This window comes from Lupinus angustifolius, chromosome LG01, assembly GCF_001865875.1.
Source record: "Lupinus angustifolius cultivar Tanjil chromosome LG01, LupAngTanjil_v1.0, whole genome shotgun sequence".
Taxonomy (NCBI): Eukaryota; Viridiplantae; Streptophyta; class Magnoliopsida; order Fabales; family Fabaceae; genus Lupinus; species Lupinus angustifolius.
In genome coordinates this window covers 21,888,764-21,907,922 of record NC_032009.1, presented here as the reverse complement: position 1 = coordinate 21,907,922, position 19,159 = coordinate 21,888,764, and the positions used below count along the sequence as shown (strand labels likewise).

The 19,159-nt window shown below is 30.0% G+C and overlaps 1 protein-coding gene across 1 annotated transcript; it reads left to right on the top strand.

Moving 5' to 3' along the window:
* Positions 15,117 to 16,384, top strand: LOC109355269 (transcription factor IBH1-like). Its single transcript, XM_019598333.1, has 2 exons — positions 15,117 to 15,256; positions 15,564 to 16,384. The coding sequence occupies exon 2, from the start codon at positions 15,565 to 15,567 to the stop codon at positions 16,135 to 16,137; it is 573 nt and encodes a 190-aa protein (XP_019453878.1). The 5' UTR covers positions 15,117 to 15,256; position 15,564; the 3' UTR covers positions 16,138 to 16,384.

The following is a 19,159-nucleotide window of genomic DNA, read 5'->3' as shown; positions in this document are numbered from 1 at the left end:
TATTATAATTGGAAATATCTTGAGGTTGATTTATGAGTGGAATATCACATTTTTAGAGAGGACAGAAAACAAGTGGCTTCACTTACATCATTGATCATATTGATCCACGATATAAACTCTTAATCAGAAGCAGAGTGCCAATGACTATTTATACATAGATATTTTAGAGTACATGTTGCTACACTCCAATAACTAATATATCTCACTGTGCCCAAATGTTTCTATGGACAAGGGATAAGAATTACATGCAAAGTTTGTTGGACAAGTGCAAGTTGGCTAGAAAAAGAAACAACGTTAGTTCTTCTATCTTTTAAATATGGATTATTTCTCGTTTGGTTTTTATGTTTCATTATTTCTTACAATGAAGAAAATCCAACCCCCCAAAAACTTTGGGTTTCACAAAATTAATTACTTGTAGTCAATTACAACTTTACTAGACTTCATTTATGTAAACAAACTCTCTTCAATTAATAATTATCTAATTCTCCTGATGCGATAATTAGGGTGAATTAGTTCAAGAATGAAGTGAAGAAGGTTGTGAATTTAAGTCTCATCTATAACAAAAATATTAAATTCAAAAAATATTCAATTCTGAATAATAATAGAATATGAAATGTGTGAATGCTTAGATTAAACCCAAATACTTATTCATTTCCTAAAAAACTGAAAAGAAAGTACATGTCTATATATTCCAGAAGGAAAGGGTCGTTACACTTTAAATAATTGTATGCATCTAGTTGTGAAGTTATACAGATTTGAAGACTAAGGGACCCATTGAAAGAGTTGATTTGCGAACAGATTTTGATTGTAAGAAAACAATGCCTCAAGATTCGAATAAGAGATATAACACATGCTAGTCATGATACAACATTGTGGGATAGTACAAAGGGTTAAGATGCCCCTTTCTTTATGACTCTTTAAACGAAAGACATCAACTTAAGGTCACCATGATGCATTTTAAATAATAAATTTAACCAATAAGGTATTGGTCTAGTGGTGTAAGATCTCACTGGATTCCTAAGGTCGACAGTTCGATTCTTGAGAGTGACACTTGTTGGGAGAAGCAACCACGAATCCTGAAAGTGATTAGTTCCTTATCCAAAAGATGAAAGAATATTATTGATAATACCAGAGGTTTCTTTAGGGCCACCCAAAAATAAGGAACAAAAGGTAGGAATGCATTATAACCTAGCATGCTCGTGGACCAGTGTTGATGGAAAAAACTAGACATGTATAATTGACATTAATGAAAGGCAGCTAATAGTTATCATTGTGGGTTAGCATTTTTCATTAGAATAATTAAACCCATGATTAACATACATGTTAAATAATAAAGATAAATATTAGCTTTCCGTGTTCTTGAAAAGACCATGTAAAGCTAATCGAGTATTATAATTATATAACATTGCACATTACATATTCTAAAATATAATCATTATAGAATGACATTGAGTTTAAGTAATTACTAGGAATTGAAGTGATTTACTTGAAGTCGTGCTGATTACGTTCATGTGACAAGCAAACACTTTATGCATTATGGGTTAAAAGTGTCTCTAGATCGTAAAGTTAGTGATTAAAAAGCAAAGTATTCGTATCTCTCCATAAAAACCACACTATGATGCTAAAATAATACGAGTGTAATATCAATGTATTGTGAGTAGTAAAATATACATCATTCATTTGTATCAATTTTTTGTGAATAATAAATAATAAATAAATATAAATGATATATGATATAATAACAGTGAATAAACTTCATATACTTAATGTGCATACATTTTTTCTCAAATAATAATACTTGATTGAGCGTCCAAAGATCCAACACTACAGTTAGAGGGAGTTATAGAAATTCATCGATCCAAAAAGAACCCAGTAACCCAATCCATTTGACCCAAAAGCATTTTTTTTATCAAAATAGAATAGGCATTTCCAAGGAAATAACAAAAACCATAGCAATACACACGAAGCACACAAGTTCTTTCAATTAAGCATTACAAATTTTACAGTAATTATTTTCATTCCTGAATAAATACCAAGACTATGACGAAGGATTGAACTTTAGCCCTTTAAGCAACAACTTAGACACTAAAGACCATAAATGTCATCCAAGGGATAACAAATTATTTTGAAGACAGGCTAAAAAAACTCCCAGACTGGATAATGATTGTTGAGAAGTTTCAAATAGTCCGTCTTATTCTCTTGACATGGTCCAAATACTTATTAAGATATCCTTCTTTTTGTCAATTGGTTAAGGGGTATGTTGGGAATTAACTTCAATATCGCGTGCCTTATTCTCTTAGACATTATTTAAATACTTGTGAGTACTGTCATGGTTCAAACCATTACCTATAGGCTTTGGGTTATTTTGTCAAGCCTAATCTGGGGGAGTATTCTTGCAAAGCATCTCATGCCAATTTCACTCTAATGTATAATGTGATACTATAAAATTTGCACAGCATTTAGCACTTTGAAATCAAGGCAATCAACCAAGTCCAAGCAAAGAGATTTAGGGACCCATATATCTTTCAAATGAATGCTTTTACACGAACTAGTGTAAGCACAAGCAATTCCTCTCCGTATACAAAAAAAACTGAACCTAAACCATGAACTTGAATTCTAGAAACACCCTCCAACTTATATTTGGCTATAGAACATTGAGCCTAAAGAAACGAATGATGAAGATTAGCAACTAGGCAATTTACAACATTCAAGCTATGAAACCCCAAACTACCCTGAAATTTATGAGCATAAATAGATTCACAGGAAAGTGACAATATTTATGTTCTACTATTCCATATAAAATGACATAATTTATCAATCTCATTACAAATCCCCATAAGCAAAACGAAAGTTTGCATAACATAATCCGAAAGAGTCATGACGGATGAATGAGTTAACACAGTGATTCAAATTGTGAACTTCATAAAGTGATACGACCATAATACTAAGATTGTAGTACCCGTCACAATGATGTAATAACATCAAACTGTAGCGCAACCACATTGGAGTAGCACAAACGTAGTAAATCATATCAAATTTAAAAATATTTTTAATTACAAGAGAATCACATCACAATAATCGCAAAAACCACAATTGCACTACTTATAACTGTAATTTAAAACATTGTATTCCACCATCACCCCTTGTCAAAATGACTAGGTTTTGGATTTAAAATGACTAGGTTTTGGATTTCTGTCACAAAGCTTATTCTTCGCTGTATGCTCCAAAAACTAGTAAAGGTGTTCCCAACTCTATAATGATGAATAGGCAACCAACATATTTGCCAATACATTTATGGTAAATATTAAAATAGCATCATATATAATTTTTTTTTTTTGTTATATATGATTAAACTCTCATTAAACTATGTGGATATTCGTTCACTTTGGTCAAGTTTAACTTAGCTTAGCTCGCCTCCATAACAATCAGTTCAAATTGTGCTTTGAGTTGAATTCAATATAAACTATTTTAGTTTAAACTCAACTTGATTAAACTTCGCGGACTGTCTATGCCAATAAAGACCTCAAATTTTTGGATCTCATTCACTTAAATGATAATTACCATATTTAAAGTCAATTTCTATTATATTTGTTATTTATATATAAGTTTATACACATAGATAATAATTATAAAATATATTTTTTTATATAGACATACATAATTGAGACATAAGATTATAACTATTTGAATTAAATTTCATACGAGTTTAACTCATTTATTTAACGGATTCAACCTTTAATTTAAGTTCAATTCATTTCACTCATAAATTAAAATCATCTACCTAATTAATAAGTTGATTCTCATGCTAATTTTATATTTTTTGATTCATTGTTCAGTCTTATATTAAATAAAACAATTATTTCAACAGATAATAAAATCATATTAAAGACATGTGAAATGGATGGTGTTTTTATTATCAAATTTAATACTTAGATTAAAAAAATCACATTAACTAATGGGAAATGTTAAACTCAGGCTAAAGGGTTGAATGTAAGAAATTGAAGAGATTAACCTTTTCATAAGCAAAATAATTTTAATAAAAAAGCACAAAGTATTGATTTGATGTGGATCGAAGTGTGATAAAGTCCATTGTGTTCTATTTGTCTTGGAAATCAAGTCCAATACTTATTTTCAACTTTGGGCAGCTCCATAGGCTAATCATGAAGTTAAGCATGCTCAATTCAGGTTCGAAATGGAAGGAATATTCATCTAAGATCACATTCTAAATTACAAATATGGTATTTAGATTTTGAGTAAGGATCATCTCCATTAATATAGAGTTAAGTACTACAAAAAAACAAAGGAAAATATAATTTTGTAAGACATTTTTATCATTTTATATATAATGAAATAACATTTTTGCTATTGAAAATATTTGTAAAATCGAGTACTTGTCTCTAAAATTGATAGAAGGATATTTGGTCGTTCAAAACAGGATTATATCACCACACCTCTTCTCCAAAAACAAAAGTGAAAGCTATATATATAAGAGCTAAAAACTCAAGTCAAAATTGTTTGCCATATTGCCTCTCACTCGTATGAATTCCTACCATTTTTTGGAGGGATATAACAATGTAGACCTCTCAGTTATAATCAAAGATATTGTCGATGCTTGAAACAATTCATATTTGAACAGACTTCACTTGCAACAAGTAGAAAATGAAATATGAAGATACACTGATGTTGCAGTCACTTGATTTTACTGTTTTAAGAATACTACAACAACCAAACATGAAATCCCAGTATAAGGAATACTCTGCCACATAAAGAACATTAATTTGCAAGTTTAACTGTTTTAATTCATTATTAGTTATATTAGTTATTGATCATTGAAAATGAGTTTGTCCTTAATGGTGGACACTCTATAGAGGATGAGACTGGGAAATGTTACAATTTTGATGGATAATATAATTTGCCAAGCTGACATAGCATAAGGAATCTGAGGATATAATATAATGTACCACTATATATCTTGTATTTCTTGTGCAGGAAATGTGACCCTCAACTCACTGCTGAAAGCTCATGGTTGACTAAAACTTTCAGATATAAATGTGAAGAACATAGAATACAATGACCTATATGGACAATTGTTTAGGTGTACATTTTATAAATGTATCTACAATTTTAGTAGTTATCGACTTAACATTGTTTTTGATAGAACATGCTAATGCCCTTGTTTGTATTAACTTACTTTGATAAGCTTTTCATGTAATGCATGGATTATTGCAATGGTAGTTTGAACTTCCCTATCAGTGAAAGCTTTGGCAACCATAAAATTCTAGATGACCCTTTTAACAATTAGACATGAGTGGTGACATGAGGACATGAACACATCTTATAAATTGCATCACTGTATATATCATGTACCTATGATTGATTGAAAAAATATGTTGAAGTTAAAAAATTATTCATTAATTCTTTTTCTGACTAATCACAATTAATGACACATATAATGACATAATTTATGGGATAACAGATGTGTAGCTCACGATGAAATGCCATGTATCTTTCTACATTATTGGAGTTTACATTGGATGATCAACAGTGAGCTAAAATTCATTGTTGTATAATCTGTGATTGTGTATAATAACGGGACGTGGAACTCTTTTTCAGATGTTTAGTATTTGCATAATAATTAAGTATTAACTTGAAATGGAGAAACCACTTAGGCAGCATGACCAATTTCATAGCTACCCAGACTGATATTTGTAACGAATGTAGCGGGTATCTGATTATTAGTCCTGTTTTTAAACTTTGAACTTATATTAAAAATTCAGTTTAGTAACCTTAACTTCTTGTTTTGTATCTTCAGAGTTGAATAAGTAGTGTTTTTTTATTAACAGGATCATCATTCCCCAAATATTTTTGTCCACATATTCCAAATCAATCAAATCTCACTAAATAATATAAAAAATAAATATGTGTCAACTTATAATGAGATATAAAAAATATTGTTTTTTTATATTTCTAATTTAGTGTGGATGCGCGTGAATTTTAATATAATTTGTTGACTTCTGGTCCATTGTCTCTTCATCTTTGTAGTACTTCTGGGAGGCAGATAGTGAAAGTGTCTGTTATGTTCACTGTTTTTACGATTGTTGCTGTTGAGATATTTGTTATGAACGTGGAAATCATGTGGTATCACTTTCATGACAAGTAGCAAGTTTTGACAAGGAATTTGCCTAATTCAAAAGTTTACTCATCAAATTCAGTAAATTTGTTAAAACTTAAAATCCCAGGCCCCAATATTGACTTGAGTAGTACTAGATTTGAGGATGATGAGTGTCTCTTTAGTCTATCATTAAGGGTCTTCTATCATTAATCGTAACTTTTAAGGTTTAGTATTAAATGTACCCTGCATAGCCTTCTCCTACACATGCATGGTAAGTAAGAGGAGAGAATTAACATGCACGAGAGTAATCTGGAGGTGACAGAAATGTCTCTTTCATTTAGTGGCAGTTGTTGGTAACTTTATAAGTACAAACTTCCGATGATTTCGTAGTGGTTACTGTAACTATAACATCAAATATATCTGCTTTGTCTGCCACTGTATATAGAGATACCATATGCATGCTCCTCTTTACTGCAATAGACGCATGGAGAGAAAGTTTGTGGTTATTGTTGAGTCATCATAAGGCTGAAAATCCGGAGGCCACATGCGTGTAATGCAAAAGGCTACTATCCATTAATGGAGAGATAAATAGTTAATTTTACATGTGTTTTTAAAGATAAAAATATTATTCTATTGTATATAAAAGGATAAAAACATATTACGATATTATTGTTTTCTTTATTTTTTGTGGTGGTGAGAATCTTTACTCCTCTTGAACCGGTTATGATTATATGTCGAGCCCTGCAGTTGAAAAAAAGCCCTCCAAACTGAAAGAGTAAAAGGAATAACACTATGGACAAGGATTCATAAATTTTCTGTTAGTACACCAAGTAGAATATAAAGGAGACATGTAATCCCCATCCTAATAGTATATAACCAAATATAGGGATATCGCCCAAATGACAGGGTGCTCGGGTTCAGTATTATTTTTTTTAACCCGTTTGGGTCTCGTAAATAGTTACTTTGCTAGCTGATAATATAATTAACATTAAAAAAAATCTCATTTTGGTTCTTCAAATAAATAAATAAAACTTTTTTTTTAGTGTAGTCTTATTTTGGTTCTTCAACCTTGGAAATTGGAAAACAAAAATGGTCTTAAGTTATCAATTGTGAGTATTAATCACCTTAAATATGTTTATGACTATATTTTGGGGCATATTAATCTCCTCAATGACTATTTTAACCTATATTTATAATTTCTAAATACTAATTTTAATTTTAACATTTTAGGATTGATAATAAAAAAAGAGTAAATATTCATTTTCATCTCTCATGTATTTCAAAAATTAAAAACTCCAAAATTGTCCCAAAAAATAACAAATATAGGTCAAATTAATAATTTTTATGGACAAATTAGTTGTTATTAGGTGTTGTAAAATATGCTAAAAAGAACTAATTTGACCCACATATGAAGTTTCTGGAAACTATTTTGAGTTTTTCAATTTTTGAGGAATCAATTTAGTAAGATCGAAAAACATGAGAGACTAAAATGTCTATTTACTCTAAAAAATTAAGTACCAAGATATTTAGTCATATATTGTTAGTACATGATAATGTTTGCTAGCTAACATTTAAGTTTGTGGTAGTGCTTCAAGTATTATTTTTTTTATAAGCAAAAGTACTATAAAAGGCACATGAGGTGAGAACTCTGTTAAAGGTTACAAAAAAGTTCAATATAAGAAGAAGGAGCGATGCACCATTGTGCAAAAAAAAAAGAGGTTACACAAACTAAATTAGATCATCATAATCAGGATCTAACCTGAATCAAGTTCATGATGTGAATATATCTAGGATTTTCTCCCATAAAGATGACATTATTCCTCATTATCTAGACGAACTATATCATAGCAAACCGCAACATTCTCCATATAGCTATTCCCTTCTGAGAAGTACATAAATCATTGTGCCACTGGATAAAGTCAATAATAGTAGGTGGAAAATGAAACTGGACTTGAAGCCACGAATAAAAACCCCTCCAAACATTAGCCACAAAATGGTGGGAGATAAAAATGTGGTCCAAATCTTCATCATTCAGCAAACACAAACTACAAGTTATATCATTGCTCTCAAAATGTTTCTCTTAAAGAGCTCTAATTTCACACCAACTTTACCTCTAAGAACTTTCCAAATAAAAAGTAGACTTTTGAAGGCACAAAATCAATCCAACTCAAATTAAGTTGAAGCAGATAAGTTCATGAGTGTTGAGTGTTAGTCTATTGATATCAGATTTTGTTAGATCTCTAAAAAAACTAAAAAATCAAAGATTGATTAACAAATGTGATACATATTAGGAAGGATAATCACACATTTTAACAAAAAATTAATTTCTTAGGAAGTACCAAATTTGAGACTTGGGAGAGGGTCCCATAGGTGCCGTAGGAGGTATGGCAAATCAATGTCATTAATGGCTAGCAGGTAAGAGTGAGTCAATCCCACATGCACATTCAAACAATAGGGGTTAGAATACTGTCCATTAATAAAGAGGTAAGTACTTCAAAAAGTAAGGAGAAATATAATTTTTAATTACATATATATCTTTTTTATTATAATAAAATCATATTTTTGTCTGGGAAAATATGCACTTGTGGTCCTTATTCTTAAAATAGATAGTTTGGAGAAATTAAAGGGCAAAATAAAATGTCTACAAAAAAGGGAGAGAAGTTGGCGACAAATTTTGGGACGCATGCAGTCTTTTGTTTCCATTGATTTTCCTAAGCACACCTGAAATCTTAACCACCTGTCCCACCCATACTGCTATACTCAACAATTAACACTTAACACTAACACATTTCTCTTTCTTCAATCTATTTTTCTTAGATTAGGTCAACTTTCCCCTCTTTATCCTCCTCCAAATTACTAATTGTTAATTAATCCACCCTTGATATACCTTTGTTTAATTATGAGTCTAAAATATGTGCACTGACAGTGTAAAAATAACACATTATTTACAAATTGATTTGTATTACTTTTGTTTGAGAGTTAATGATGATTAATAAACAATGATAAATAATTTATTGATAGTATAAAAAATATACACTGTCAATATATAAATATTAAATCATTTAATCATTAAATGATTTTGATAGGAAAAATTATCATAACAGTTATTTATTTTTCACTATTATGATATGAGCTATAAAAGATATCATTTCATTTAAGTCAAAGTTAACTCATAATTAGGTTTGTTAGTGGAAAGAATGTTGGGAACTAAATTTCACATAGTTAATCTCATTACTTATGTTATTATCAATTTATTTTGAGATAAAATTTTAATACGATATAATAAAATTTTAATACGATATAAGAATCTTTTTGACCAAGTGACAATAGTTTGATCCTTATTGTACCTATTTTTATAAATAAATAAATACAAGTTAAATTTCAGCAAAAAATGGTATATATGTACAATGTCCATACTTATTAGCCCAAAAGAATCTTGCACATGAGATTATGTCAATGAGATAAAACATTTCATTCACCTTCACCGAACCATTTAAGTTTAATTCTCATATTGATAGGCATATGTGTCAATTAAAAGAGATTGACAGAAGGAAGAAAGTTGCATAAATTGAGAAAGCTATAATCACAATTTTGCTTATATTGTTTCTTTCTAAGTATGTGGAAAAAGATAGGTAACAACTAGAAAGGGAGATTAGATTCGGTGAAGATAAAATAAATTTATGGAGATTTAGAGGTGAGAGAAAATGAAAGATAAGAGGCAATAGCACACACTTTATAGAAAGAGGCCCATGTGGGGAATCCATTGTGCTCTTTTTTCTGTAAGACAATGCCAAATCCCAAGTGCCCTTCCTATGGGACCTCACGCACTCTAATCACCAAGTTTTTCGGATCATGCCATTTTTTCTTCTATTTTCCTTTTTCTTTGTGTTGCTCACTACTTGCTCCTAAATCTTAATTAGGACAAATGTATTTTTAATTAATTAAGGGTGCTTCTCATCATATAATTGTAACTCCCATCAAATATTGCTTTGAGAATCAACAATGTGTTGATATAATGGTGTGAGGTCTATAGATTCCCAAGATGATCAAAAGGTCAATGATTTGATTCTCTTGAGCGCGACACTTGTTGGGAGGGACAGTCACATATTCCATAAATGATTAGTTCTTTACCTAAAAGAGTGAGGAGATACCATTGATAATACAAAAAATATATGGTTCTGAGATGTCCAAACATGATATCTGATGTTGTACTTGAGAATCCAATAAAATCTTATATTATTGAATTGTTGTTTTATAAATAATACAATAATATTATTTATATAACTAGAATTTTAAATCTTCTTTTACAAAAAAAATCATTTTTTTTTAACTTTTACTCATTTTTTATCTTTATTTCTACACATATATCTTAAAAAGTTAAATGATACACATTATTCGTCAAAATGATAATATTTTGTAACTAATATATCTGTATGGCTAATTTTGCTCTATTTTCTTCCAGCAAGAGAATCTGCAGCCTCCTCTACCATACTTCTTCATAACTATCTCATATCTAAATCACATTAGGTATAGATGAATGATGTAAAAACCATACCATAGCGGCCGGTTTGATTGAAAAATTGGTGAATTGGACTCCTAACCGGTACGATATAGTTGTTGAATCGGCCAAGTATTATAACCGGTCAAAATTAGTTAAAAATCAGTTAAAACCAGTGAACCGGCTGGTTTATACACATTTTTTTTTAAAAAAACTTAAAAACTCATTACAAGGTGACCTATATTTCCAACCATTCTTCAACACTTCAAGACACATGCTTCCAATGCATACTTAGATTATACCTTTTGGTTCATAACATTCATGTGTAATCTCAGTGACATTTGTGTAATCTTGGAGTAATGTCTGAATATAAGATTTGGTGCAAAAATATAATCTCAATATGAGACAACTTTGATTCATTGGTGTTAAATGTTAAAACTCCAAATTTATTTGTTTTGTAGAGTGAGTTGTGAACTTGTGTCATTTAATTATATTTTGCGGTTGTTAAGTGATACTTTTAGATTGATATATGTTTTGTAATTTAGACTTTGAATTTGTTAAAGACTTAAAGTTGCTTATTCATGTGAAATTTATACTTTTGACTCATTGGTGTTAAATGTTAAAACTCCAAATTTATTTGTTTTGTAGAGTGAGTTGTGAACTTGTGTCATTTAATTATATTTTGCGGTTGTTAAGTGATACTTTTAGATTGATATATGTTTTGTAATTTAGACTTTGAATTTGTTAAAGACTTAAAGTTGCTTATTTATGTGAATTTTAAGTAGATTATGAATATGAATTATAAATTTGAGTATCTACCTATTTGATTTTTTTTGTTTAGGTTTATATATATAAAAATATAAGCAGGTATGTTCGGTTTAACCGGCATGTGATTTAATTACTGAACAACTAGTCACTACTGAACCACCGGTCACTACTGAACCATTATAGTACCCTAACTGGTTTGATAACCGGTACAGTTTTAACAAAATTGGTATAGATTGATAGATGAATGATTTGGTTGATTAATGCTAACTATATATACTCAAACATACGCTCTCAACCATTGAACAACCAGATATATTTGGTTGGTTGTTCTTTTAAGTTTATCAATATCGGTCAAATTACTGAAAGTAGGATAATAATTCTTTAAAATAAATAAAGTAGGTATATCACCTCAGATTATTTAATGAGAGGATATTTTTATTCACAATGACATTTGGTTTTGGTAATAAGTATTCACAAACATAAGAACAAATGTATTAACATTGTTCGGGGCATAAGAAGTAAGTTCAAAGGATTTATATAAATTATATCTGAATTTTTTGACTCAGTTGAATTTATCTCGAACCCTATAGGAATTATCCGGTTTTGATTTTTCAGAAGTGTAGGAAGAGTGTGGATTTTAGATAAATGTAAGGAACTGGGATATTAAAATAAAGTAAAACCCCATTTTCCACCAAGGCCCATATGGGATGTGGATCATCTGTTCTAAATGATGTTTCATTCCATGTCCTAAGCTAATATATTTCATCTTTTTACTTTTTGCTTTTAAAATTTTTATTTTGTCTACATATTAATACATAATTGGTTTGAGATAGAGAATGAGACACAGTTAAAGATATAGACATTTGATCCCATCCTTGTTTTGTGATTACCACTTTGTTTGTCAATTTGGAAAACACCCAGTAGTAGTTGCTTTTTAATACAGAAAATTAATTAAATACTCCATAGGTTTTTTTGGAATGAAGCTAATGTAGAGGTGTAAGAGTTCAATACCAAACTCACAACAGCATAACGATGCTTAGGTTAAAGACAGCGTCATGACTAGTCCGACACGGCGGAGATTGGGTGGCGCGGTTGGTCGGTAATGGCCATTCCATGATGTATTTTTTGGGTTTTAATATACAGTTCCTAGATTGATCTAACAGTTCAAAAGTTACTGGCGAGGATAAAGGCATCTGCTAATAGTTGTTTGTTAGCATTTCAATTTATTATGGTTGTGTTTCTCTATCACACAATTTTTTAGGCAATTATCATCTTTATAGTGTGGACTAATGAACACTCATGTTTTTCAAAGCATAAAAAGTAGTGAACTTAGCTTTGTTGTCTACTTAGGCAAGAGTGTGTTTAATTAGCTGTCCGACTAAGATATAAATGAGATAGAGAAAAGATGATACTTGATCTCTATTAGATAGAAATTATCTCAAAAAAAAAAAGGATGATTGTGATATACGACAAAAATGTGTTTAATAATTATGATATTAAGTTACTTTTAAATATAAAATATTTTTTCTGTTCATATTTGAATAATGGACTCTCTAATATTAAAAAGGAGTTCAAGTGAAGTCTTTTCTATGTGTCAAATCATCCATATTATTATTTGAAATGCATTTGAAATTAAATATGTGACAGTTTCTACAAAATTTAAATGGACGGAAAAAATTTATAGAAAAAATTAACAACATCTTAGATATAATTATTACTTTCCTTTTATTCTTAAATAACTACATTAATATTTAACAATAAATAAACTGTGACAACCAATGGCCATTATATTATTATCATGTTGTATCCTCTTGCTATTACAATGTATAAACTTTCTTATCTAAGTGAAGATGATGACATATACAACATTTCTCATATTTATTTTATAAGTCGTTTACTTTACAATTTATAAAAAATAATTAGGTAAGGTTATGGTTAACTTTTTGTCGAATATCTTAGTTTCATGCTAGTTTATCAACTCTTAATTTAAAAATTTCAACTGTTTTATAACTCTCAACTAATTTAAATAGAAGCCTCCAATTCAACTTTCTAGAAATATAGGGTACACTGTAATTGATATGTCTATTATATAAATTTATATAATATTTTAAAAATACATTTATCCCCCATAAAAATTATACCCCTATATTTCTACTTTTTAATTTTATCTCTTTCACTAATTAGGTAGAGATAAAATAGTATAAATAATCATTAATGTTGTTTTAATATTCTAAAAACCACACTCCATTACCTTTTCTCTGCCAGCTTTGAAACATACTAATCGATAAATTAACGGCATATGATAATGGGATCTTATTTAATTATGATTATGATTTGAGAACATGCCACATGCTTAAGAATTGTTTGGTAGCCAAACACTATTATGCATGTTAAGTGTTAAATGTTAATAACCAATTAATCCCAAATGAAAATGTTCATTTCATGCCAACTCCCCTAAAGCTGTGCTGTAGTTCTGTACTATATTGCTATCTATGAAATAAAATAAATGGAGGAATAATCAATTTTTTCCCTATCTTTCAAGAGCAACAATGAAATGGAGTATATTTTGGAATTATTAACGTTTTTATAAATACAATATCAAGCTTCCGAAAAATGGCTAGCTACTAGTTGTGTCAATCAAACAAATTGTAGGTAACTGCAGTCCTGTATAGAATTAATATCATTTATCTTATTTTTATGTCTTAATCTAATTAGAAAGTACACTTAATTAAAAATAATTATGAAAATATAAACTTACATCTTATATTATTTATTAGTATTTAATTGTCTAGGAACATAAAAAAATATGATCTTTTAGGATATTTCGTCCTATGTAACCTACCCATGAGAGAAAAGGAAAGGAAAGCAAATTCTTGCTTCACTTTCTCTATTATTTATAAATGAGTTAACTGGAACAAATACTTTTAAACAAATTATGAATCAAATGGATTTTTACTTTGGTAGACTAATATTAGCATATTAATATACTCCAGCAAAATTTAAGCAAATTGTTTCATAAAGGAAATGCATTATTTATATAATTTAATATAACACGTCATGATTAGCTCATGTTAGATATATTTAATTTCCCAATGTAAATATTCTAAATTAACTTTTCGTTGAACGTAATGATAACAAGAAACATAATTTAATTTTAGTATGTCTTGATCATATTTAAACATTGGCATATTAAAGAATCAACCATACGGGTTAATGTAAATCTCATGTCATTAACATAACAAAAGTTAATCAAAATTAAAAATACAAATTAAATACAATCTTTTTCTCAAGGAGTTCCATTCGCGGGTCATAGGTACATTGTTTCGAAGTGATTCGTATTTAGTGAGTTTTGTTTGTATTCAAAACAAAGATACTGATGTTTGGTTTGCATTACATTAAGGTCACCTTTAATTTATTCTTCTTTAATTACCATTAATCTAAATAGGTTAGGATCATCTCTATTACTAGAGTGAAAAATCTACAAAAAAAAGTAAAGAGAATTTTTTTTATAATATAATTACTCTTTAGATAAAATGTGATAATATCTTGTCCTTTAATATAAAAGTAAAATCAATAATTTATCTCCCTATTAGTGGAATGATTCTCTTCCGATATGAATCAACATTGTTTTCTTTATAAAATTATTCTCTAGGGTTTGGGTAGTGGGCCAGGGTTTCCATGTGCCAGCATGTGCTATGTCTTGCTTTCAAAGCCCCACCACTATCCTCTTTCAAGCACATAAATTCATCACATTCTCCTTCTTCTCACACCTCTCTCTCTCTCTGATCATATCCTAATTTGCTTGGATCTATAACACTGCTTGAATCAGCAAATCTTTCTTCATCTTCTACTGTGTTTGTTACAGGAATTTTCAAAGGGTATGCTTTATTTTATGAATTTCTCTATTTCCATAAGCTAGAAAGCCCTACTAGTATATATGTATGTAAATATATTTTACCATGTACTACAACCCTATATATTCTGGATTGATCATGATGAATTCACTAATAACCCAGGTTTCAAATTTGTGTCTGTGCTAACTGTGACCATGATGTTACGGTTTTAGTAGTTTTTGTACTGCAAGGAATCACAAAATATTTTTTCTGTAATTGTGGTGAACACAATATATTGCTACACTATTTTCAATCATGTTTGTAGCTAAAAAAATAGTTTTTTTATTTACAGAATGGGGAATTCTAGCTTGGTCAAGCAAGAATTTCTCCGGAAATGGATAAGAGGTTTCAGAAAATATAGCTCACAAAAGAAGAACATGAACATGGTGGAGAGAAAGAAGGCCATAAAGCTATCAGCAGATGTAGCCATGGCTTCAACCAGAAACGAAACCACACGCTGGAGCCAGGCTCTTATTGCTAATGCTTCAAGAGACGGCAACAACAAAGTCCTCACAGAAAACATATTAGACTCATCTTCACAGCACTCGGAAAAGTTGGTAAGGAAAAACTTGATGAATTTGTCACCACTTTGTAGTAAAAGAGTTAGAAGCAGAAAAGTCTTGAGAAGAAGCCGTACAATGATTCATAAATCATCAAAGGAAAGGTTGATGACTAGTTCAATTGCTAAGAGGCTGAAGGTTCAAAAGAGAACACGAAGGCTCAAGAATTTGTTACCAGGTGGAGAATTTATGGATGATGTGTCTTTGGTTGAAGAAACCCTAGATTATATACAATCTCTGCGAGCTCAAGTTGAAGTTATGAGATGCCTTGTCACTGCCTCAGAGTTATTCATCAATCCATCATAAATATTTATATTTATATATCTCTATGTAATATAGATATATTAATATCCACAGAGATTAACTTCTTTATTAGAGAAGTACACACAAAAAATTCACTATATTATATTTTAATTATATATTTCTGTTCTCAATTTTATATGTTCAGTTTTAATTTCTCTTAGCAAGCTAGAACTGAGGGAGAAAAGGAGGCATTGTACAAAGGAAACATATATGTAATGTAAGTCAATCGAATCAAGCTTTGATTTCCATTTAGAAGTTTTTTTTTCGAAAGTAGAAAACATTACTATTTATTAATAAATGAAAAGAGACTTGAGAACAACTCTTTTAAGTAAGCAAAACCACCATGATTGGTGGTTTCTTTTTCCGGAAGTTATGTAAGTAACTAGCTTCTATATGTGTGTTTATCTTTAATTCGTTCAACTTTCTTTTCTCTTCCATCGTGAATCAATTTCATGAGTAGATAATTAGTATATGTCACCAAACCAAAGGTGAGGAAATTGGTAATACAATTCAATTAGATTGGTGCTTTACAATAAATATCGATCAAATCAAAAGGGTTGCCCATTACTAATTAATCTATAGTTTTTTCTTTTATTTTTGGGAGAATTAATTAATCTATATAACTCTATACCACAAAAATTCCATATAATATATGTTTCCATAGGCTGATCATAGTTATATTAATACAATAATACTAACCAATTCTCACTAAACACAAGGCCAAATCGCATACATATACACCATGATTAAGGGACAGAGAAAAAGAAGGAACTGTTTGTAGATGTAAATCAATGTGATATGCCATGTGGAGTATTGATTGTCCAGGCTGTGACTATAGCTGATTTTAGTGAAGAAACGTGATAAAGATTTTGCATTATTGATGCATATAAGAAGAGGGGATAATAAGTCAAGTTGAAATTGCACGCACGCCCCTATGCTATCCCATTATGACAAGGACAAGTTAGCTATAAAGCTATCATCTTTTAATTTCTTTACTCTCATAAGATATGGAGTCACGTATACTCGATCTTATACGCGTATAAATATGTATTTATACAAAAACAGCTACTAGAATTGAAGATATAAATAACAATTCAGAATATATGGCTAGCATGATCAAACACTTGTTATGGAAATCATGTATATATACTGTAGTCAATGTTTATTTTCACAGATGAAATGATCAATATTCATTTTGGCTACGTACTGAATGTGCATTACGTGCGTTTTCAACTTGCATTGGAAAATCCTTTTCACCTTAGAGGCAGATCTATGACCAGTTAATCTATTACGCCTGCAAAACAATCAAATGAGGAATTCTTAATGAGTATAAAATGAGGTTTCTGTATCGTTTTGTTTGGAACTCAAATAAAATCTTTTCTCACAATGTCCTATTAGATAAGGAAAAGTTTGCCCGTGACATTTTGCTGTCAGAAGACTATGCCATTGATTAGCTATTAAAATGTGACAGTGTCCCAAATTGTGTCATAAATCATCAATAATATTGAAAATAAAATAAAATTGTAATATATATTTAATTTTTTTAATTGACATGAGACATAGTTTGAGACAATATATTCTTATAAATAACATCATTTTAATTAATTGGTAGCCATGAAATTTTGTTGGTAGGACAATGAGCTTATCCTGTTTTTTTTATAAGAAAGCTTTTACTTACATGGTCACTAAATTGTAGTGATCAAGTGACTATTAGAATTCACTTTTGGAATTATCTACATGAAAAGCAAATCAGTCCTCAGAACATAGTTTAACATTTTCACCAAACGTCAATTAGTTAAAGCTTAGTGAGGTCTATGGACTAGGGTTGACCCTTTCTTAGTTAAGGTTAGGTGCAGTCCTTAAATTTTAAATATGATGAGTGTTGTTCAAAAAGGGATTGAATTGCAAGCATTACAGGTTAGTCTAATATGATCTTGTTATGTTTCCAATTTCCTTCGTACTTGGTCAGAAGTAGTGACAAAAATATAATTTTATTATAATAAAAAAGGTAGGTGTGTCATTGAAAATTGTATTTCCTTTTATTTTCTGAATCACTTGTCTCTCCATTAATGAACAATCAATACTCCACATGGCATATCACATTGATTTACATCTAGCTTGATCATTGTTTAATGGGTCTAAGACCCATTTGTTGAAAATAATGATGGGCTTCCACGACCTATGGAGAGTTTTAATTTTCCAAACCCAACCCCACTTTTTAAATCCATAACACAGAGCCCTTTTATCTCATCTTCCCATGGCATTCAACCTGAATCCCCTAAGGGCAGGGATGTCAATTAAAACTGAGCCTATCAGCATGGAGTTGTGATTCATTAATAGAGAGACAAATGCTTCAATAAATAAAGGGAAATATAACTTCCAATGACACATTTATCATTTTGATTATAATAAAATTACATTTTTGTCACTAAAAACAAGTGCAAAAACATGCACTTGTCCTTCTATTAATGGAGATGATTTTGTTCTATGAGCATGCGAGTTTAACGTGAAAAACTCAATGTAATTGGGTTCATTCGGATTTTACACAAATTTCAACTTTTCGTTTCTGCTTTGATATAGTTAATACCTTAACCTAAATCCAATTAATATATATAAAATTACAATATTACATATAAATAAATATATAAAACTCATATATATAAATACATGTTTCGAATGAGTACCGTCAGATTTGGTTTACTCAAACCCTGATGAGGTCAGAAATTGTATTATTATTTTCAACCTCGCTTAATTCATGTTGGGTTTTAAATTTGAGGTTTAGAGTTGGGTAAACACAAACTTCACTCTCACCCATCTCATTCCTAGCAAATGGTGCAGAAAGGCTAAGAAATTGAAACCCTACCTACGTTATTATAGCCAAAGGAACAAAACTTCTTTCTTCACAAGGATTTGAAATTTCAATGATATCCATATAATCAAGTCTTGGATCAAACTAGAAAGAACAGTGTACTGAATCTCTCGTAGCTTTTGTATACAGTCCTCAAAGCACTGACTATAATTACCA